Here is a 22700-nt window from a genome sequence, read left to right as displayed (position 1 = left end):
AGAGGGAGTGGAGTTCATGTGCTTGGGGGAACGATGGGGAGGGAAACAGCAAACCCACACATTTACCATCCACCACCTCCTCTAACGACTCCTCTGCCCTTTCTGAGCTAAAATTAACGCTACTTGTGAGCCAAAGTTTTTATTTATCTTGTGTGAACGAAGTGCAAGCAGTGTTTTAGGTGGGTGATGTTCCTGTAACACAGCCCATACTTAGCCCGAGCTCTGCCCTGTCATTAGTTCACTCGGAGCTGCCAAACACCCTCGGCTGCCTTCGGGTTTGCCTTGGAGAAATTCCACTGGGGAAAGGCAAAGGAGATCACCCTCAGCACTGCTGAGCAGGTGCCTTGTTTTCCCATTGTTGGTTAAATGCAACAGCTCAGGAGTGTAATAAGAAGGGTCCAATTAATTCCAAAAATCTGTGCAGTTATTTCTGTGCTAATGCTGCTAATCACCAGCAGCAGAGCAATAATCTTTGCCTCTATTAGACTGTATAACTGTTATTTTTCCCTCAAACTGCCCCACTTTACTATTGTGGTTGTGATGATTCTACTCTTAATGCAGAACATATTCTAGTTTTCCCACTCAGTGGTCCAAGGCAATATTCACATTTGCCTGCAGAAATTGGGACTATTTGAAAGGGGAGGGGAGGATATAAATATATGTTAAGTGGACTTCTGCAGTTTTAAATCCTCAAATCCTAACTATAAATTCATTCCATTTGGAAACTGCCCACTATTTCTTTATCACCAGAACAGCAAAGTTGAAGACAACTTTTCAACCCTCATTATCATAAACTAAACTTTCTGAGTTCCACAAAACCATACTGAACTCCCTTACATTCATCATTCATGTCTAATGTGTGTAACCTGCCAATAGGCAACTTTCAAAAGTTCCTGGTCCAATCCCTCTTAACTGCAAGCCAATGTGGAGGAGTTCCATGTTCAAAAAGCTTAAATAATCCGTGATATAGAAGCACATACAAAGGAATAAATATCCTGTTACTATCCATATCCATCTATTTCTTGTACTCTTTTGGACACACACACACCAAAACCCACTCACCAAACAAATGTTTCAAGGAATTAAAAGAAATGATTATGGCCTTTCCACATGTTCTAACCCAGAGTACAAGCAATGGACCCTATTTTTCTCCAAACCTGTTCCACCTTCACAGCCTTTCACTACCTGCTCATTTCCAGCATATTTTTGCATATGTTTCCAAGGCATCAGAACATAAACCAGAAAGACAAAAATAGATTCAACATATTTACAATTTTCTGAGTGAAGCATCACTCGTTTCTGTGCCTTTAAATACCGGCCATTCACGCCACATAAATCATTCCTGTGAGCTTAAGAGGTTTCACAGAGACATGGGCAGACACGCCAGAAATCATGGGGAACTTCAATAAAAACATGTGCTAATGTCTTGGATTGATGAACGAGAAATGCAAACCCACAATCTAAAAGGCAAAAGAGCAGCAGCAAAGAGCTCAGACTCTGCAGAATTAATAAAAGTAGTCCAGCTCCCCCAACACTTAGCACCAAGCTTTTGAAGTCACCACTTGTGCCAAAAAAACTAGCAACTGTTACACCAGAGTGTCTCAAGGAGAAGTACAGCAGGTTAGTCACACCCCATACTTCTGAAAGCACTAAACCCCAAATTAAATAGGGTTGCAGGTGGCAACTCAATAGTGAGGTAATAAGTAGTAATAACTAGGTCAATAACTAGCGAGAAATTTTGTAGTGAACTCTCAACTTGTTATGCAAGTGCTGACAGAGCTTTGCATTTTCAGAAATTATTTGTACAGAGAGCCTTTGCTCTGTTCCTCACAAATGCAGGTCCATTTATTTATCTGCCAGGACCTGACCTGTGCAACGAGTGGTATCTCTGAGAGGCAGAACCACCTGCCATGTTCAACACAGAAAACTGGTTTAAGGGCAGTTCTTGGCACTCAGGTATGTGCTCTACTCCGATTTAATTGTCATATGTGAGAACACAGCAGAATAAAACCCAAGTAGCTTGGGAAAGTCTAGATGTTAGAAGCTTCCAGAGTAAGACTTCCAGGATGAACCCAGGCACTGTGCAATGTGGCACAGCTGAGATGTGAAGGATCAAACCACCAAATCAAGGACACCAGACAAGAACATCTTCCTTAAATTTCCCTCCACCACAGTAACTTATTTGGCTGCCAACTGCATTGACCTGGAAAACAAACCGAGCTGAACCCGCCTAGAGTTCAAGCAATGTGTCCAGAGGATCTGAAAAGTCCTTTCTGCTTTTGCTTTTATGTGGATTATTCAAGATGTAACTCATGGAGAGCTAGCAATGCATTGGCATTGGATTTTTTTGCTCACTTAAAAAAACACTGGTTGCCAGCACAATCAGCAGGCAAAGTATCTGAAACAAACCTTCTTTTTCAGTCTTTGGATTTGATTCTATTTTCTCTTCAAATTGTTCAAAATAATGAGGAATGGACTGTACCAGTCTAAAAGCAACATTAGATCACCATTAGAGTGAGAATTGAAAGCTTGGCCCCATGGGAGTCAGCAGTTCTAGCACAGATCACAATTAAATCAGAATTCTACTCTTTATATTTAATAGGTCTTATTACAAAACAGCTGGGAAAACATACTGTCTCCAAGCACCTGACTCCAGTGACTTTGAAATTCTCAACCAGCAAAACCATTTCTGACCTTTAAAAACCCAAAACAAAACAAAAAGAAGATGACTTGGGCATTTTGAATCTAGAAATTTCAAATGCTACCTTGTGCCGGTTCAAACCAGCTTGGCCTCACCAGGAGAGATTTTACAGGATCCATGTTCACTGTGGGGATTAGGGACTGGTGGGGTGTTATTCTTACTTTTCTGTTTGTTGTTTTATACATCAAAGTCATTAACATCTGAATGTTGTCCACTTCACCTCTGCAGCAAGCTTTTTTCTTAACATTTAAATATGTATCTGTCTGTATGAACAGTGTCCAAAGAAACACAAGGTTTTATAGCAGAAACCCTAACAGTTCATTAAATATAGTGCAACTGGACAGAACTCCTGTAACAAGCCATCCCCACATGAAAGGATTCCTCGAGGATTTAGTCACTGATGGGGAACTTAAACAAGAGAACTAAATCGAATTTAAGAATTATGCTCATGGCTGGGACAGAACTGTTCATTGCAGGTTTGATCATGTCAAATATGAACCCCATCATTTTGTTTTCTATTATGACAAATGTTCAGGCAAAGGCAGAGTGAGGCAGCACAAGATGCCAAAGTTCTGTAAAACAGGATAACTGGGGAATGCAGTTTTGGGTGTGTAAGTCAGCAAGATTTTTGAAGTTTATTGCTTGGTATTGACTGAGCTCCAACTGCTGATGCCCTGTCACTTGCAAGCAGAGATTTGAAAGAGAAAAAGCAGATGCTTTTTGCCATAGATTGATAACAGTTGGTTCCAGTCACCAGTGGTTATTTTCTTTAGGCAAGAGGTAATTTTATAGCTACTAAGTGGAAGCTTGCATATAAAATTACCCACATACCCAAAGAATAAAACTCAGCAAGTAAACTCCAAATTGAAAGCAAACTTTACTTGCATGCATCCAAAACCACTCAATCACCTCGTGAAACCCTCACTCCTGTTGCAATATCCACCTCAAAGGCAAAGGACTCATTTACAAAGAAATATGAGGACTTGTTTCACAGCCAATGAGTGATAACACAGGGAAAGTATTGTGCCTCCAAAGGTTTAAAAGGTTTTCCTGTTCTGACATGGAAATTAAACCTTCTATGAATTACAGCTTATTACCAAGCAGTCCTGATCCTTACAGCAGCCCATCTTCAATGTGCTTAACGAAAATCTATATTTTTTGCAGCTGCACCTTTCTAGGTCTTTTTGAAATGGATTCCTACGAGAAAAATAAGTCCTGGGATGTTTCTGTTAATAACATTAACAAAACTATTGCTGTATCATTAAGAGATTCTCTATTTCATCATAATGACTACTGATGATTTAGGGTTGCCCAGGAGCAAGAAAATTAGCTGCAACTACATTCATTTCTCATGTGAACTCAATGGATTTCCTTTACTCTTTATAGCAAGGACTTAACTTGTGTAACAGAGTGCCAAACTTTGCATTGATTTTTAAATTACAGGCTTTATTATTATTTTTTTCTTTAACTGTGGTACATCCTGCCAGGCTCACAGTTTTAACTGTATTTTAGTCAAGTTCTTTCTGTCAAAACCCCTCCAGTGTAAAATTATATCTGCAGATGTGGGCAAGAGTCACCGTTTCTCCTCAGTCAATATATAAATTAGTCAACACTTAACTTGCCATAAAAATAAATTGGCTCCACATTGATTTGTCTCTCTCATGGTAGCACTAATATTTGTGTACAAATGGGAATTGCTTCTTCCCTTAGTTTATTTTCTTATCAGCAATGATGTTAAACAAAGCTCAGGATATTGCCTGCCCAGGAAAAAGACAGAAAAAGGATGACATTCAGGGTACATTTTAGGGGCAAAAGTCCCATTGCCTCACTAAAAGCACAAGTAAAATTTTCCTTAACTTTGTGCCTAACTCCCTGAACTGCAAGAGGACTTTCTATAGGAGCACTTTCCTATAAATGGAGAGGAGAGGGTCGGAGAGGGTCGAGGAAGAGGAAGAGGAAGAGGAAGAGGAAGAGGAAGAGGAAGAGAAGAGAAGAGAAGAGAAGAGAAGAGAAGAGAAGAGAAGAGAAGAGAAGAGAAGAGAAGAGAAGAGAAGAGAAGAGAAGAGAAGAGAAGAGAAGAGAAGAGAAGAGAAGAGAAGAGAAGAGAAGAGAAGAGAAGAGAAGAGAAGAGAAGAGAAGAGAAGAGAAGAGAAGAGAAGAGAAGAGAAGAGATCTATCTTTTCCTGGCACTTTACCACCTCCCAAGGAGAACCCCAGGAGGGCTCTTCCCCAACATTCAGGCTGAACTACAGTGAATGCTGATGCTCTCCTAGGACTCCTGATTCTGGAGGTTTGAGAAAGTCATGTAACAGAAGATGAGATGGGATTAAGAGGAGAAGCTGCTAAAGCTCCATTGATGGAGCACTCCACGGAGGAAGCAGGTCACAGTGGGGTTCTGACGGGAAGCATTCATGGTAGAAAGGAAAAAAGAGCAGCAGCAACTCCTCAAAAATGAGGAGGGAAGCAGCTGTTTGAATGATTCAGTGCAATAATATGGTAGGAGAGATTAACACTTCGTGGTCAGGCAGACAATTCCCCAAGCACTGTGTTTGTTAAAGTGAACCACATGGAGTAAAGGACTGAGATGGAACGATGCTAAATTAGTCCTAACGTGGTAGTATCCTAGTAAAACATACATTTTCTCCTGAATCAAACAAATATTTAAAGTGGCATTTTCCCAAATATATCTGGGGGGAAACCAGCTGCATTAAGAATTCCCAATTTGCATCTAATCTTCATGTGAGGCCTCCCTCTCACACAGGGTGTATCGGCCAGGAGCTTACAACCCTCCAAAACTGCAGCTGCACATGTCCCCCTTCTGCAAAGAGGAAAGAGAAAACAAACCCCTGGAGAAAACTGCTTGGTTTGAAAGTAGAGTACAGAAAGTTTTCTTCTAGATGTAAAGCAATTTTCTCTCCAGTGCCAGTCAACAGCGAGGGATCACCAGAGCAGGGAGCTCTGCTGCTCCATGCAGGGTGTGACTGCTCCCCTTCTCTCTCATCACCTGAGGCAGTTCTTTGCCCTCTCTGCACCAAGCAGGCCTGGATTTATATCAAGTTGCTGTTTCTATGAGCTGGGAGACAGTCAGCTGCCTTGTCAGGAAACACAAGAATTTGTAGCTACTTTGTCCCCAGAGAATCAAAAAGTGACTTCAGCATGGTCAAAAGTCAAGGTCTGTGCTACATAACCATATGGATTTTACAAAATATTGGTGCAGTTTGACACCATTTCTTCCTCTGTCGCCTCCTCTGACTTTTTCCAGAGCGTGTTGTGTTGTATTTCAGCCTTGACATTCATCTCTTCTGAATTTCTACCCTGTGCTGTAATTTCTTGGATCACACAAGTGAAATGTTAATTCTTCTCTGGTTGCTCCTGCTACGAAAAACATCTTGCTGGAAACAGAATTTTTTTTTTTTTCAGATAATCATTTTACAAAATGTACTGTTGCCTCATTACAAAACATCTGGACAGGTCAAGACTAAGCTGTCTCCAGCTACAAACTACCATCAGTCTTCATATCCTCCCCCATCCACTGAAGGTGTGAGTTGATTTCTGTTATTTTTTTTTTGCTGGAGACAGTAGTTCATCCAAGCTGCTGAAGAGCAGAACATCATCACTTTTTAAATCAGTTAAAAACATGTCTGTGTCACTGAGATGTTCCTGAATAACAACTAACTATTGTTACTTAGTGTATCAACTTCTGTCTCTTCGAGGACTTAATTCAGACAAAGTTTTGCTGACAAAGAGAAATATATATATTCAGTGTTCACACTGAATGTCCTGCAATTACAGTCAATACCACCAGTGAACTTGATTTTCTTGAATTACAGCCTTTGATAGTTTTTCACATAAGCTCTGGAAAGAAAACAATATGTACACAGACAGCAAGCCCTCCCCTCTCTCTGCACAGGTGTGTGCTGACCTACAAGGCTGCCTTGGGACAAATATTGAATCAGCAGCGTGAAATATTCAATGAGATTTAGAATCCTACTTTTAATAAAACAGCTCGGCATGGTGACAACAGATCTGTGTCTATACAGTGTCACAAAGTACTGCTGGTTCTCTCTCCTCTTCCTCTTGCCCCCCTGAGCAGTGGAAAGGAAGGGACAGTCATTAAAAAGACTCATTAAAGTAATTCTTCCACATGTAAAAAGTCTCAAGAAAAAAGGCCCTTGATGATGCCCAAATATCACAGGAAAAGCTGTGTCCTATCTACAGAGAAGGAAAGTGAGAATTGCTTTTCACCCCCAGCTATGTCACTGTGCCATAAATCAGACACTGTGGGTAGGGAGAGTGGATAAATTTTCCTCAGACTGGCAGAAAGAATAAAACACCTAATCACTTTAAATTCTCATGCAAAGAAGTTAACTCTAAATCCTTGATGATGAAAACTTCTTGCAAAACAATCTTTCTCAAGCTGTTAATAGTTTCATAATATAAGAGAAAGAGTAACAGCAAAAGTGGTTTTGGGGACTTTGCAACAAAATAAAGCGTTGTCAGAATAGTGGTGATTAAAACACTATAAGTAATAAAACATACATATCTATCCTATCCACAGGGAGTCTTTTCTTCATAAGAAGGATTTAAACAAGTGGTATTTTAATCTCGTGAAAAAAATAATGTGATGACTTATTCATCCTGAATCATGAAAAATTCATCCTGAATCATGAAAAATTCCATTTTAAGACATAAAACCATTTTCCACTAATGGAAGCTCGACCAGAAAATTTTCTGCCTGCTCTGCTGGTAGAGAGAAAGTCAACCAGCAATACTGGTCCCGTGAGAATGGAGCTGTGAGTCTGAACATCAAGGCCTAATGGCTGTAATTACCGATGTCCTTTTCTGATGGAGGTGAGTCTGCAGTTTGGTCTCCCTGGTCCTTGAGCACATAAATTAACAGCCTGTGTATTAACTATGAGGTGGCTTCTCAGCTCCTGTGCTCCAGTTTAGCCTCCAGCCTGTCCCCCTCAGTACCCTCTGCCCCATGGTGCTCTCTGGAAAAGGAAGTGTTAATGTGTCATTTATAAATATTCCCCGTATTCTTACCCAATTGATTAGGCAGGAGCCTCAGTTTGCATCACCTCATGTTTCAAAACAAGAAACTTCATCATCTCACGAGCTCCCAAGAGCTATGTAAGAAATGCAGATAATTTCAGAGAAACCCAGAGAATCCTTGTTTAGGAGGAGATTTAACTAACCATGGGTTGAGCTGTGGAATGACAAATGCTCTGTGAAGTTTTGTTTCAAGAGGTGATATTCAGTTCACAGACATTTTCTTTGTAACTACTTCCTAAAATAGACATGGTTTATTTTATTCCCACTTTTTTTCCCCCTGTTGCTAAATGATTGGCGTTTTTCCTATACATATTAGAAGAAAAAGAATTAAAAAGTCACACTCAAACTTAAAAATTAATAAAGAAAAACTGTTTGTTTGCACTTGGCATTTTTCATTTTTTTTCTTATTGCACTTTCCTCTGTTAAACTGAGAAGATTATGTGGAACAAACATTCAAATGTCTCTCCCCTTACTGCAGTATTTTAATGGATAAAGCAGGTTTGTAAGCCAGATTTTATGCTCTCAGTTTAATCACACTATTCAATCATAAACTTAGATAAACAGCTTGACTGCTACTCTTTAAAGCACACACCTAACACAGTGATTTGGCAGCCAGAATTGCTTTTACATTTTAAATTCGATTTTTATTTCATGAGGGATCATGCTCAGCCAAATGAAACCACTCCAGAGTGAAATCATATGCAGTGGGAAAGAAAGGATCTGTGCTGGGATCATATGAAAGCTTCCAGAGACATGGAGTCATTTCCCAATCTGCTTAAGTCAATTCCCTTGAATTGACTTCTGTAAATTTGCTTAAGTAATTTGCTTAAGTAAATTCATAAGTAAATTGTCTAAATTTATATCGTTCAAAGTTATTCCATGGAATTCATTGGAGACACAGTAAAGGAGAACAGATTTAACCCACTGCTGCCACACTCCCACATAACTGGAATAATCTACTCATCCATTCCTTAATATTAAAATTCCTCATTAATTAAAAGCCAGAAGAGAAATTATATTCTCAAAGCCACGGGTGTCAGAGGCAAGAAAGCAGTTTTCCTATCAAATTCAACGTATATCCCATTTCAGCAGAGCTGCACACATTCTGCTCAACTCCTTACTACACCTCTTCCCCATGGACAAATATTCCATGTATTTCTACCTACACTATAACTTTGTTTCTAAAGATTACTCAGAGAATTTAGAATCCACACATAAGATACCCAGAGGCATATTCCTCACTGGTTAATGCCCTTTTTTTAAGCAAATTCACAAAAAAAGCAGAATAGATCACTAGATGTGTTCCCATTGCCCAGATTTCATAGCTTTATTGATACTCTTTATAAACTTGTATGCCAGGCTCTCTTTTTAAACAGCTATTCCAATGATTAATTACATTCCTTCACTGGGAAATCAATAGATATTAAATACAGCAAACCACCATTTAAATAAAATATTTTATGACGTCAAAAGAGATTTTCTGATTGAACATATTTGGTGATTTCAGAACGTTTTGGTGCTTGAGAGTTTTTAGCATTTGAAATTTTAAAAGGAAGTTTAGAAATTCAGTTAGGAGACCAACAAAGTGCTTCACCATCAGGTAACACTGAAATAAGGTTCTGAAACAAGCACATAAAATACCTCCCACCCCTACATTTAATTTTGCTTTCAAAAACACTGGGAAAATGATTATGTAGTCCAACGTGGGACCAGCTTCTAATTGAAGTCCACAGATTGTTGAGGGGAAAAAAAAGAAACAATGAGACTGTGACTTTTCTAACCCTACTCGTGGAGAAAGTATCTCTTGCATCTCTTGAGCTTCAGCCAAACTTACAGGTCTGTGCAGTTAATAAGATGTAAAACCCAGCAGCAGATTGTTGCTGCAGGCAGTGAATCAGCAGGTGAAGAGTTCCCCATCTTTCAGAGGGTGAACCTGCTGTGCCTTCCCCATCCCCTTCCAGGGCTTTGTGCCCAAGAGCAACATCTAACACAGTCATTATCCCAGCACAGCTTATTGGGCAGAATTCAAGATCATGCTCTCTGCACATTTAGAAATACTTCCTCCCTTGAAATTCTCAGAACTCTAAATATAAATGTATTTCCATGACTGACTTCAAACAGTGTTGAGCTACTTTTTCAATGCTATTGGAATAGGATGTTTCTCCAACTTCTGTGAGGATTTAAAAAAATAAATAATAACAAAAAAAATAATAACACTAAAAAAAACCCCAACAACAACAACAACAAAACCCACATACACACACACAAAAAATGCCAGAAACCAACCCCAAGTCACACCTGAACAGACAGCATTTCTATCTGTATACCATGATCCAAGCCATCTTAACAGTGAAAATTAAAAACCCACGGGTTTGTTTAACAGCCTCCTAGTAAATCATCATCACCACACCATGAGGAGGTGCCTGGATAAATAAAGCAAAGTGCAATTTGCAAAAAACTGTCAGCAAAACAACACACTTCACTCCCATCCCTTGGGGATTTTTCATTTCCTTCCTGTAGCTTATACCATCTTCATCAGAAGGCCAACAGCAAGAAGGTAAACTGGCTTGAAAACAGTCATTGAAAGAAAAACATGATACAGCACTTAGAAGAACATTTTCTAGGAAACATTTAAGAATTGAAATATTTCCTTTGCATTTCCATTCAATGCTGTAAGTGGGTCAGAGATGCTGCATTCCTCTTGCCAATTTGAACTCCACTCTTCTCCATTCCACTGACAAGACAAAGAGACACCTCTTTTTCCAAGAGCAAACCAACCCAGCTATTATTCCAGTTTCCTACTGGAATGTGCTGATTTGGGGAAACTGAAACACCTTACTGAAACTCAGCAGTTTTATTCAAATTTTTCTCCAAGTTTGCTCAGATTCTCATATTTTTTGGCTCTTATTTCTCAGGTTCAGAAAGCTCTGCTCTCTGGAAAGGGCAGTTCAGACCTGAACCTGCTCCACTCCTACCCAGCAGATTCTCTGCCCATCATACTTCTACCTGGCCTTGGAGGAGTTCCTTCTCTGGGTTTATTCATTCAAAAACCCTCAGTTATCTCAGTGTGGATTAAGAGCAAAAGCAAAAACCATGAGTGCATTGGGTTTGGCCATTCTAATGAGAAAAAAGCAATTTATCCCACTGTGTTGCAGGCAGCACAAACACACCTTTAGAGCAGCACACACAAAAAGGCCTGAAGCTGTACTTGTCACTTCACCTCTTCAACACTAATCAGCCTTTTGCAGTGATGGAAACAGGACTCACAGTGGTTGGAAAAACATCATATTGTAGCCACAAACACCACCTCAACTGCTACAAAAAATGCCCACGAAAATTATGAGAGAAATACAAAGAAGTCACCACGGGCACCAAAGTTTTGAACAGTTTTGTGACCTAAACTGGTAGTTTCCATTTCACTTACCAATTTGTGGGTGAGCTGGATGGTGATGAGAGGAGATCCTGACAGATTGTGGGACAACTTGGGTAGAGGTTCCACTTTGATAGAGATGAGATAACTGGTTGCTGAGATCATATAACCTTTGTAGGCGGCAGCTTCAGCAATCCTTGGGAAGAAGCAAATATATTAAAGAAGAGGAACAACTTTTTTTTAGTTCATCCACAACACCCACAACAAAGGAACACAGGACCTCCTTTTTCCATTCAAGCCAGTTAATTTCTGTAGGGGAGTGAGATCCTACAGGTCCTACAGGACTAGAAGTCATAGTATGGGGAACAAAGTGTAGGGGACAGCTTTGAACACCTGGAGAATTGGTATCATAAGTACCCCTTCACTCCTCTCTTGCTTTCAGCCTTGCTCAAAGTGCTTTAGATAATTAGGGAGAATCCTATGAAGGAATCTAAAAACACTCTCAGGAAAGCAACCTGAGAGGAAGAAACTTGTGAGGGGTTTCAGGCTGACTAAAGACACACACCAGTGTGTAAGACACACACATATAATGCATACAAATATATACACAGGAATATGTTTAGAAGTAATTTACAGCTTTACTTTGGAAAATTGATTATGTCCAGTTAGGTTTGTTAGAGAATAAGTCAGGTCACAACACAAACAACTGAACTTGCCTAAATATCTGATTTGTCCAGGTAATACGTTTATTTTTAGTCTGAAGTAATTTTGCATTACATAAGGACCCTTTTATTTCTGCTTTCAGCTAAAACTTATGACTTTGGCATTTCTGCACATTTAGGTGTAACTGAGATCCATTTGGCTGCAGGGTAAAATTCTTTTACCCTACCAGTAACAAACTGTACAGGAGTAAAATGCTCTCTGTCATCTACCTTTAAAGTATGTGAAAGAATGGTATTGACTATGAGAAATATGAGCCAAAGCAAATTAACCACCACCACCATGGCCTTGCAAACACAGCCCACCACTGCAAAGAGCTGGCTTGCAAAGCACATTAAAAGCCACTTTATTTACATTTGCCACCTGTTTGCGATGCTTTCTTATTTTGCTTTCAGGAAATGAGAAAAAGTCGTGTCAGACATTGAAATAACCACCCTGAGTTCCTTGGCAGGGTCAAATGGAACAGAACTCATTCAGCACAGCCCCCAGCACCAACCTTTCCTTCTGACCTTAAAAAATCCATCAGTATCAGAGATCACTTCTGCTCCCAGTAACCAGCACGTGAACGGAATTTGTTCATCTGAGGGTAGAATTTGCCTCCTCTGGTATGAAAAGTTTAAGTTTAGAGAAGGACTAATAATGTTCAAGCCTTTATCTGACATTTCGAGATTTCTCCTGCACAGATTAAGAGGAAGGATGTTTTTTCCACACCCTTTGTCTGGTGTTTTAATTTCAGAGAGCTTGGTGAATTTTGAAGTGTGAAAAAAATCTGCATCACAAGCAGAAAATAGTGTTTCTGTGCATGCACAAGCCTTTCTTCACCATAGCCCTGGATGTGAGATGGCAGATTTACACAACCTGTACGTGAGCAGAACTGGGCTCAAAGTATTGCTGTGTTTCAATTTTATTTTTTTTATAAAGAATCAAAAGTTACTCCCCTTAGAAACTGCTATTTATGTGGTCTGAAAATAGAATTCATCTGTGTGTACAGCACAAAAGCTCCAAGAGTTTTGGGTTTGGTTTTCCACCACAAAAGAAAAAAAAAAAAATGCCCCTAAGAAGAAAATGGACAGGGTTCAAATTACAGGTGTTCAAGTAGCCCAGTGCTAGAAGGAACATTTAAAGAAGTCTTTAAAACAAACTACTCTGTGAAAAAGTTGTTATTCTACTGAAAAGTAAGCAAAAAAGTTATAATAGCAGAGCACAAAAAAAGAAAGGCCAGCAGAAGTGCATGCTTATTTTTAAAGCATTTTTTCGATACCTGGGGTTTGATTCCAGAGAGGAAAAATCACTAAGCTAGAACTCCCTGTGTTATTATTACCTTTTTAGATGCTGTTTTGGACAGACCTGCACCTACAATTTTATAGACGTGATTTTGTAGCGCATTACACACTGCAAGCAGCTCAAGTACTTTGAATTAATTATAGAAATCTAGAAAACATTTCTTCTCCCGTGTCTTTGTGCTTCCATTTAACATTGTGACGGGGCCAGATCCTTCCTTCTCTAAAAGAGTGCTTAAAACACACACAACTCAGGGGAACAGGAATGTTGTCCTATTGCACAAATTTCAGAGAATGTCCAAAAATATGACACAACTGTTTTATTTTGCTATGTCAAAGCCCCAGGATATATGACAATATACTACAACACAGTGCTTTGCCATGCAGCATCTTTAATCATATTGTGCTTGCTAAACTTTGACCTACGTCAGGACCATACTCAGTCTCTTTCTCCCTTTGAAAAATTGAGATTATTATTATCTTATTAGCTTATTATCTTAAGAAATTGCATTGATCCTCCCGTCTGAAAAACAAAAAGCCCTCATAAATTATTGCCTCTATTTCTTCATGTCAGTATGAAATATTGCACATTAACGACACGGTTCCCTGGCAGCCACCTGCTGAGTGTCCTTCTGTTTGAGAGAGCAGGGCAACCAACAGCACAGCTTGCTATGGATTTAGAAATGCTATTTAATAATAGCTGTGCTATTATCTCAGGGTGATCAATGTGGATTGTGATCCAGTCTGGATCAGTCAAGCCAAGATTCTTTGCCCTGAAGTTCACGAAAGAAATCCCTCGTCAGGACCGTAAACTCCCTTGTCAGGAAAGGAAGGCAACTCTTGACATTGAGGAGAGCTGAGGTGCTGCATCTTTCCTGCTGTCAGAAACAACACGGCAAAAAAGTCACAGATTGGAAAAGACTACAAGTGTAAACTGCTCTCTGTACCCCAGGGAAAACCAAAGGGAAACACAGAGTCATCCACTTGCCTGAAAGGAAAGTGTAATGATTTACATGAATGGCCTTGCAAAATCCCCTGGGGAACTGTACTGCAGGGAGTTTATACAACTCTGCATTTACTTTATCTTATCTGCTAATGATTTCCCTGATGGAGTACATAAAACAAAGGGCCTTTAAAGCATTGCCTGGTCTCCTGTTGTAAAATTAACTTGCGGGTTTCTAGGATTAGGATTCAGATTTTGTTTTCTTATTTGTTTCATTTAAGTGCAAGCTTTATCTTTATACGTGTCACGAGAGAAGACGTAATTTTCTTTTACGAGGCAGATTAAAATTATGATTTTTCTAGTACCACATCAGACGAATGGAAGGAGAAGACGAAGAAAGACAAACACGTCGCCGCGGGAATCTATTTTATTGCGATGTAAACTAAAACATCTAATGTAAACTTTAATCTTTCTCTAGTTAATGACTACATGTCCTCAGCATTGCAGAATCAGGATTATGGCTTGTTTATTTACAGCTGATAACGACCTGACTGTTATAAAGGTATATCACTGAGGTAATAAACAAATAAAACATGAGGGGTCTGAGATACTTACTTGGTATCCATAGGGTTGATATTGTGAAAGAAATAATGCATGTCATGGTAAAGGAGGCCGACAATGGTAATCCAAGCTGTGGAAAGGGAACAGGAGTTATTCCTCAGAGCAACAGTTCTAAGCAAGAGGCAATTCTCTCCTAGGCTTGAAGCTCCATGTTAATTAAGAGCCTTGATTTATGTTCACCTTCATATCTTTGCTTTAGCAGAGCTCTGATTGTTCTCTTAAGTAAGTGGAAAATCTTGGACACATCGTGCAGCACGAGAGATGGATATCAAATTAAAATAGGAGGAAGCCTGCCCTGCACAACCCCACTTCCAAACTAAGCTGCTGAAGTAATCAATTGTCACTTATAAATCCCACACACAGCACCAGAAAGGGTCACAGGACACACCAGAGTTTGTGTCTCTGTAACCTCAAGGCCACTTCACCACCACCTACACGAACTGGCAGCTTGTGAAACTCAAACACAGGCAACCAGTTCCGACGCTGGTTTTCTGTTTTCTGCCCACATTCCAGTATTTTTGGGCTCTCCAGCATCTGAGTGAAGAGACAGATGTGTATTTTCTAAGAGTGAACCACGCAGATGTCTTTTACTACCCCTTTTGCTGGGTTCCAAGTATTTATAGCGTCAACTGTTTAAGGTGCAATAACAGATTTTTTTAACTTGGCTCATCTGGGCAGTGTAGAAGTGTGGCCTGAGGGCTGAAATTTCTCAGAAGCGAGCTTTAGGTGGAAAAAGAATAAAACATTTAATGCACTGGATAATTTCAGGATATGAAGTATGACAACGTTCTGAAGAAAAAAAAGAAATCTGCATGGTGAGAAATTTTATGAGTGGGAAAGGAAAAAAGTCCTCTCATATGCTGGTTTTGGCCTTACAAGTTGGTTTACAATTATAGTTGCTCAAACCTCAGAGCACTTGCAGTGTCCAGCCAGAGCCCCTGCCAGTGCAAAGCAACAAAGCTGTCATCACAAATCAGGCAGACAGTTCAGTAATTATTAGAGAATTTCTCTTTGCAGGTTATTTTCAGCTAACTTTGCACTTTGTGAAAAGGGACTGACCATCCTTCAACAGAGGTGACTGCAGAAAGGTCTGTGGGTGAGCAAATTCTGTGTGTTGGAATTTAGGGCACATAAGTCAGACTTTCAAAGATTTGAGGTTGGGGGTAGACACTTTTGTAAATAAGTTCCCTCAATCCCTGAGTAAAACACAGGTAATTAACTTCAAATAGTTATTTTAGAGTCTTGAATAAAGCTGTAGTTTTTTGCCATACCTTGCTTTTGAGATTATTAAAATGTTGGCTTAGGTATGGATTTCTGAGTGCTGCCTTTTTGTCATGACTGCAGCCTATATCTTCATTTTGTTTCTGTAGCTGCTATTGCTTAAACCTGCCATTTTATCGTTTAATTTTACACAAAAGAGCAATTTTGCGTGAAGGGATAAGCAATACCTAATCTGACAACCTGGAATTTCTTGAAAATAACCAGTTCAGATGATTAAAACAAATTTACGAGATTAAGGCTTCTCTAATACAAAAATGTGTCAAAATTAAATGGCTTCAGTCTCTGTGGCCCGGCTCTATTATTCAACATTAATTCAAGTAATATGAAAACTCTGCCATATTAATCATTCATTGGTATGACAGGACAACTGCTGCTTCCTCAGAGCCAGTACAACCAAGAGGGATCAAATCAGTTACTTGGAAAAATAAAGTGAACCAAAACTTGTTTTCAAGCAAAACCATTTTTTGATGCTCTGTGTACATGACTCCACTCCTCCCTTTGATCTTTTTCTTACCTTTTTCATGGAAAGCTTCACTGGGAATGGAAATATAACTCTGCCCTCGAGATGGAAATCGATAGTGGGACAAATTCAGAGTCTGAGGATGCATTTTGAGCACAGTGTAATCTGTGTGATAACCCAAACAAAAATATCATAAAATCAATAGCCTCTACAACCTACTTGACTGTTTAACTAGACTTCCCTAATAGCTGTTGCAAGTCTTGAATTTAAAACCCCATATGTTTGCAGAAAATATAGTAAATTCCCCAAGTATAAAATTGCCTTTTATATCTGACTCCTTTATGACAGAAAAGGTGCTACGTGCACTGTTAATATACCATGGATCACTTCACCCAGCCTCAAACACTGAGCTTACCAGGGCAAGCAAAACAGATTAATAGCCCTCTTCCAGTGACATTTGAAGGCATTATTTCAGTCCTCCATTTGAGAATCCCAATGTCCAAGAGAGCACATACAGTGATTAATGGTACTGGGGACTGCTCAGGTTATTTACCCCTGAAGGCACAGCAGAATGCCAGAAGAAATAAATTACCTTTGATACCTGTAGCATCCAAAGATGCAGATGAAATGAGGGTGCTAGGATGCTAAAGAGCAGTAAAATAAAATTCTGCAAAAAGGTCAAAACTATTCCTATTATTTTCAGCCTCTTGCAAAAATTAGGGTTTTGTAGCACCCAGACATCTGCGACTTCGAAGTGCTGCATAAAAGCTCTAGGTCCTTTAACTCTATTAGCATGGTATTACCAGATTCTCCACATATAATTCATATTCTGAGTTCCTCCCCACATAACCTCGAGGGAGTTCAAGCACAGTCAGAGCCGATTACCTCTGGACTGACTGCACACTCATCTTTCTACAACTGAAGCTCTGGTTTGCATTCAGGAGAGAAAATCACCCAATTTGACTCCCTCCTCCGTGTTGGCAGAGGAGGGGCTGCAAGCACGGAAGCATTTGGGACACCCAGGCAGCCCAGATGGAACATCCCTGCTAAATCCCAGCAGAGGGAATGTCCCTGCTCAATCCCACCAGAGGGAATGTCCCTGCTCAATCCCACCAGAGGGAATGTCCCTGCTCAATCCCACAGAGAGAGTGTCCCTGCTAAATCCCACCTGCCACAGGCGACGTGCCCTCGATAGTCGAGGGAGAGGAGTCCCCGTCCAGGTTGCGCGTGACGTGAGACATGACGGTGTCCACGGTCTGGATCAAACTGCCAAACACGTGAGCTATCTGAGAGGGGAAGGAAGAGAAGGTTCTGCAGCAGAGGAACTGCCATTCACAGCACAAAACTACGTCAGGTTAAATCCCTGCCTGACTCATCATTCGACTGCCCCAGCCAAACGTGGCCTTTTCCATGTCTGGTGGGTAAAGTGTTACACAAACTGATGCCACCCAGAGCCCAACTACATAAAATACTATGTTTTATGGAATGTCTCCACGTGACTCTTGCTCCCGCCAGCATTTGACAGTCAATTATACTGAGGATTCAGCAGAATGAGGCCAAGAACTGTGAAGAATTTTTTTGACAATACTTAAAGATCGGTATCAGATCTGTGTTGGAACACAGGATGAGAAACTACAGTTTCATCTTATTAAAATGCTCCTTTAAAGCATAAAGCTACTTTAACTCCACAGGTTGAAACCTGATCCATAAAATCTCAGAGTTAATGCATGTTTCAGTTTTATCTGAAATCCATTTACACCAGAGATGATCAAGGATTTCAGGTTAAGAATTAAATCAATTAGACATCTTTTTGTCTTAAAAGCATTTTAGACTTCAATGAGACCTTGATTTGCTTTAGCCTTTCCTTCTCTCAGTTTAAAAGCTCTCTATTCTGCAATCTGTGCTTTCTTAAGACTCAGGTAAAAATCTCAGGAAACTCCTGGATTCACCCTGCAGGTATTCCTTGGCACAATAATAGGTAGACTAGAAAAGAAAGAACATTGATAGAGGTCATTTTTCCCCATATCAGGTCTAATCTCTCTCAAAGCTTCAGATCACAAAACAGGTAAGCACCACCACATATTTCATGTGCATTGAAAAGCATCAATCTACCAAAAAATATAAACCTTTAAATATCAAAGGTCAGTGCTAAAAGAGGAGTGGTTAAACACTTACTTTAGTGACAATGTATATTATTTTATAAGTACAGTTTTGTTTCATTCAACTTGAAATATGTGGAAACAGCAGCAGATAAAGTTCCTTTATTTTAAGCCTCAAGAACATATTATAAAGAGAATTACATAATTTTTTCCCTGTGTATCCCTGCAAATATGGAAGTGACAGATAAGAAAATAAGTAAGTCACAGTGCCAAAAAAGCCTTAACAAACATAATGATAGAGACAACCAGTTCCATTACCATCCATGTGAATTTATGCAACCAAAGCAATCTACAAATCTGAGTCCATTTGTCTTACCTGTGGTCCATCAATCAGGTTGGGCAACAACATAAAGTCTTCAATAGCTTTTAAAAATGCCTAAAAGATAGATAAAACTCCATTATTTGATTATTTATTAATCAGTTACATCTCCTGACAAAGGATCCAAGGCAGATCTCTGCTAGGATTTGTCTTAGGTTTATGCCAACATGACAAGCCCACTGCCATTCAAGTCACAGATCCATCTCTACCTGCCAGCACTCTCACCATGTTCTGCATGGTGACATTTTAAAGTAATAATTTATTTATTAAAAGCAACACCACAGCTGAGCTGACACTCAGGGAACTTGTTGGGAACTGAACACTAAAGTGAACTTATTCTCCCATTTTGTCTAAACTCATATGACATCAATAGAATCATGGAATGATTTGGGTTGGAAGGGACATTAAAAATCATCTTGTTCCAGCCCCGCTTCCATGGGAAAGTTTCCACTATCCCAGGTTGCTCCAAGCCCTGTCCAGCCCAGCCTTGGACACTTCTGGGGATGGAGCATCCACAGCTCCTCTGGGCAACCTGTGCCAGGGCCTCACCACCCTCCCAGGGGAGAATTTCTTCCTAATATCCAATCTAAACCTACTCTCCTTCAGTTTGAGGCCATTCCCCCTTGTCCTGTCACTACAGTTCCTGATGAAGGGTCCCTCTCCATCTTTCCTGTAGGCCTCTTTTGGTCTTAAATGACTACATTTTTCCACAGCACTAGATAAATTTCCCCTCACTTTGTACAATTTATTAGCTGCTTAACTTTTGCACTTAAAGTTTGGTTTTGGGGTCTAGAGCTGCCACAGTGGGCACCAATCAAGTGCTCAGCACAATATAGTCACAGTCGTAAGGAGCCTTGCCAATATCCACAAAGAGAAGGAGGAAAGGAAGCACAGAAAACGGCACTGAAAATTAAAAGAGAAAACCCCACAGCTCCTGCTTAAACTTATCTATTAAGATGTCTTTATAGAATAACTGAATATAGAAGTTCCACTGTGAAGTGTGGGAGACATGACACAGCAAAACACAAACCAGATCTGTCAGAAGCCATTCATTATAGATGCGTGTCAGTAATCAGAAAGTTTATTGCGTATCACTTAAATCAAATTTCCTTGTGCTGTGAGGCGTACAACAATGAGGACAGAGAGAACTCCACAGAAAATCCCATGCATGCTCAGTGCCTGCCTTTCAGGGAATTAGCTGCAGACAATAAAAAGCCCAACCATCAATCAGACAAATGACAGAGTCGGGATGTATGATCAGGACTCTCTTGTGCTTATTTCCCAAAATAGCTTCGCTAAAGATAATCATGTCCCACATTTCTGTCTGCAAATCACTTTCATGGCAGACAAAGCAGCATCAGACAGCATGAATGAGCAACCAAAGAGCAACTGGAACAATATGGGAAACAGGTATTGGTGTCTGGCGGGGCCATGTTCCATTTGTGTTTAGAGCCTACACAAATTTTCAGTAAAACAAAGGAAACAACGTATTAGAGCTTTAAAGAAGGGGTTTTGCTACATATTAAACTGTGATCCGTGAAATCCGAGCTTTACAGTTTGCAAACGCCAAGTTTTTAACCCGACCTATCAATTGCTGTCCCGGTCGTTTGCAGAAGCATTTATTTATTTTGTTTGTCTGAGTAAAGCATCCTCGTCACCCTGGTATTACCCGCGGGCTTAAAGGAACAATCACCAGCGGGGCCAGAGCTGATTACTGTAACAATAGCTTTCTAGTCTGCTGAAATCAGGGAATTAGATGCCCATCATTTTACAGCAGGCTAACTTTATGTTAGCAGAACATGATCCCGTAGTCTCAGCTCGGACTGCAGAAAATGCCACCTTCTTTTTTCTCTCTGTGGATTAGCTTAAATTACTTAGGTTGGGAAAGACCTTTAAGTTACTGGTTGGGAAAGTCCAACCAGTAACTCAGCACTGACAAGCCCACCACTGAGCCATGTCCTCAAATGCCACATCTACACACCTTTTAAACATCTCCAGGGATGGTGACTCCCGCTTCCCTGGACAGTCTGTTTTAGGGCTTGACAACCCTTTCAGTGAAGGAATTTTCCCTAATATCCAATCTGAACCTCCCTGGCGCAACTTGAGGCCATTTCCTCTTGTCCTATTGCTTGGAGAAGAGATAACTCCCAGCTGGCTACAACCTCCTGTCAGGGAATTTTAGAGAGCAATAAGCCTTCTTTTCTCCAGGCTGAGTCCCCCCAGCTCCCTCAGCTGCTCCTCACCAGATCTGTGCTCCAGACCCTTCCCCAGCTCTGTCATCCCCTGGACATGCTCCAGCAGCAAAATGTCTCATAGTGAGAGATCCAAAGGCACAAAATAATATCTCCAAGAATCAATGAGATCTCTAAACCATCCTCTCTGGTTGAAGCTCACCTTCTGCTACCCCCTAAAGCAGCTACTGCTTTTTTCATACGTATTTTCTGCAACAAGCAAAAACTTTCAAAACCACGTTCGATATTTCCAGGTTCTGGAGAAACTTCAGTGCCACCTGGCTGCACACACAGGCAGGTAAGTGAGAGACACTTACCTCTGTGAGGCTCAGAGCAGTGTCTTGTGACAGGGATTCGTTGGGCAGGCTGAAGGACACGTTCTCCAGGTACCCGAGCGCGGTGTCGGGGGAGCGGAAATTCCCTCTCTCCTGGGTGAGGTTGGTGATGATGGGTCGGTAGGCGTTGGTGGAGAGCTACAGCAGAGGCACAACTCAGCACAGGTTATCCCATATGGGCAGCAGGATTTATGGGTTTAGCCCAAAAAGGGAGCTCAAGGCACAGCAGGCTGCTGTGGTCACACACAGGAGGCTACAGGAGCCAAGGGAAAAGGAAAGCACACAGATAGATAAGATGGATAGATGGACAGACAGACAGATAGATAGATAGATGGATGGATGATAGAATAACCAGAATATTCAAAGGTTAATTTTTTCATTAGCCATTGCTCTCTGCCAGGGTTTCCTGAAAGCATCACTGAACAAGAACCAACAGAACTCTGATACTGCAGAAAGCAAGAACGTGACAATACGCTGCAACAGCTAATTGCACATGGGCTCATTACAGTTAATTGATTACAGCTAATTGTATCTATTCTCCATATGAGAAATTGATTTTATTTTCATCTTTTTCATTGCACTTTCACTAAACAAATGAAAACCAGTTTTGTTATCACGGTGGGATTTTTTTTTCTAATTTTAAAAGAAACAAAAGGAAAAATTATCAAAATGATTTTTCATGTCCTACACCTCCAAAGAATACTTTTTCCCCTTTTTTTTTAATATAAAAAATATTTTATTTAACAGTTAATTTCTTTCATCTGTCTTCCTTTATGTAGTACTTCCATCTTTCCCTAGTGGCTAAAAATTCTCCCTATGCATATCCAAAAGTATATATAATTGGGGTATTAAGTGCCATTAATGCAAATTATGAAGTGAGACATGTCTGTATGCAATATATGCACATTCTGACATTACAGAAAAGAGTTAGGAGGACTGTCCTACCACAGGTTTTGTAGTGGTTGTCATCAGAGACCACGGAATTGTGGAAGAAAGCAAAACTTGCACACCTGGGGAAATCCAAACACAAAAGAGAGCATTAACAAATCTGACATTTAAATATAATATACATATTTATATATATATATATTCCCACTGCAGGCTGAATCAGTTCTACCTGGAAGCAACAGATTTGCTGTTCTGTAGATTTTACTTATTTTCATTATTGCAGCTACACATGCTTGTTTAAGACACTTAATTTTCTGAATCTCTCATCAGTTTTATT

At 40.1% G+C, this 22700-nt stretch overlaps 1 protein-coding gene across 1 annotated transcript in view; it reads right to left on the bottom strand.

Moving 5' to 3' along the window:
- ADGRD1 (adhesion G protein-coupled receptor D1) overlaps positions 1–22700 on the bottom strand; it is a 140756-nt gene that overhangs the window by 99393 nt on the left and 18663 nt on the right. Inside the window, exons 7-13 of the mRNA XM_032706168.1 lie at positions 22421–22485; positions 21458–21613; positions 18907–18966; positions 17600–17717; positions 16486–16596; positions 14685–14760; positions 11181–11322 (exon numbers count right to left, since the gene is read on the bottom strand). Coding sequence (XP_032562059.1) covers positions 11181–11322; positions 14685–14760; positions 16486–16596; positions 17600–17717; positions 18907–18966; positions 21458–21613; positions 22421–22485 — 728 coding nt within the window. The remainder of the gene's footprint in view (positions 1–11180; positions 11323–14684; positions 14761–16485; positions 16597–17599; positions 17718–18906; positions 18967–21457; positions 21614–22420; positions 22486–22700) is intronic.

Source organism: Chiroxiphia lanceolata, chromosome 18, assembly GCF_009829145.1.
Source record: "Chiroxiphia lanceolata isolate bChiLan1 chromosome 18, bChiLan1.pri, whole genome shotgun sequence".
In the NCBI taxonomy this organism is placed as follows: Eukaryota; Metazoa; Chordata; class Aves; order Passeriformes; family Pipridae; genus Chiroxiphia; species Chiroxiphia lanceolata.
Note: the sequence above shows the minus strand (reverse complement) of the source record. Positions and strands in the feature narration are given on the sequence as shown.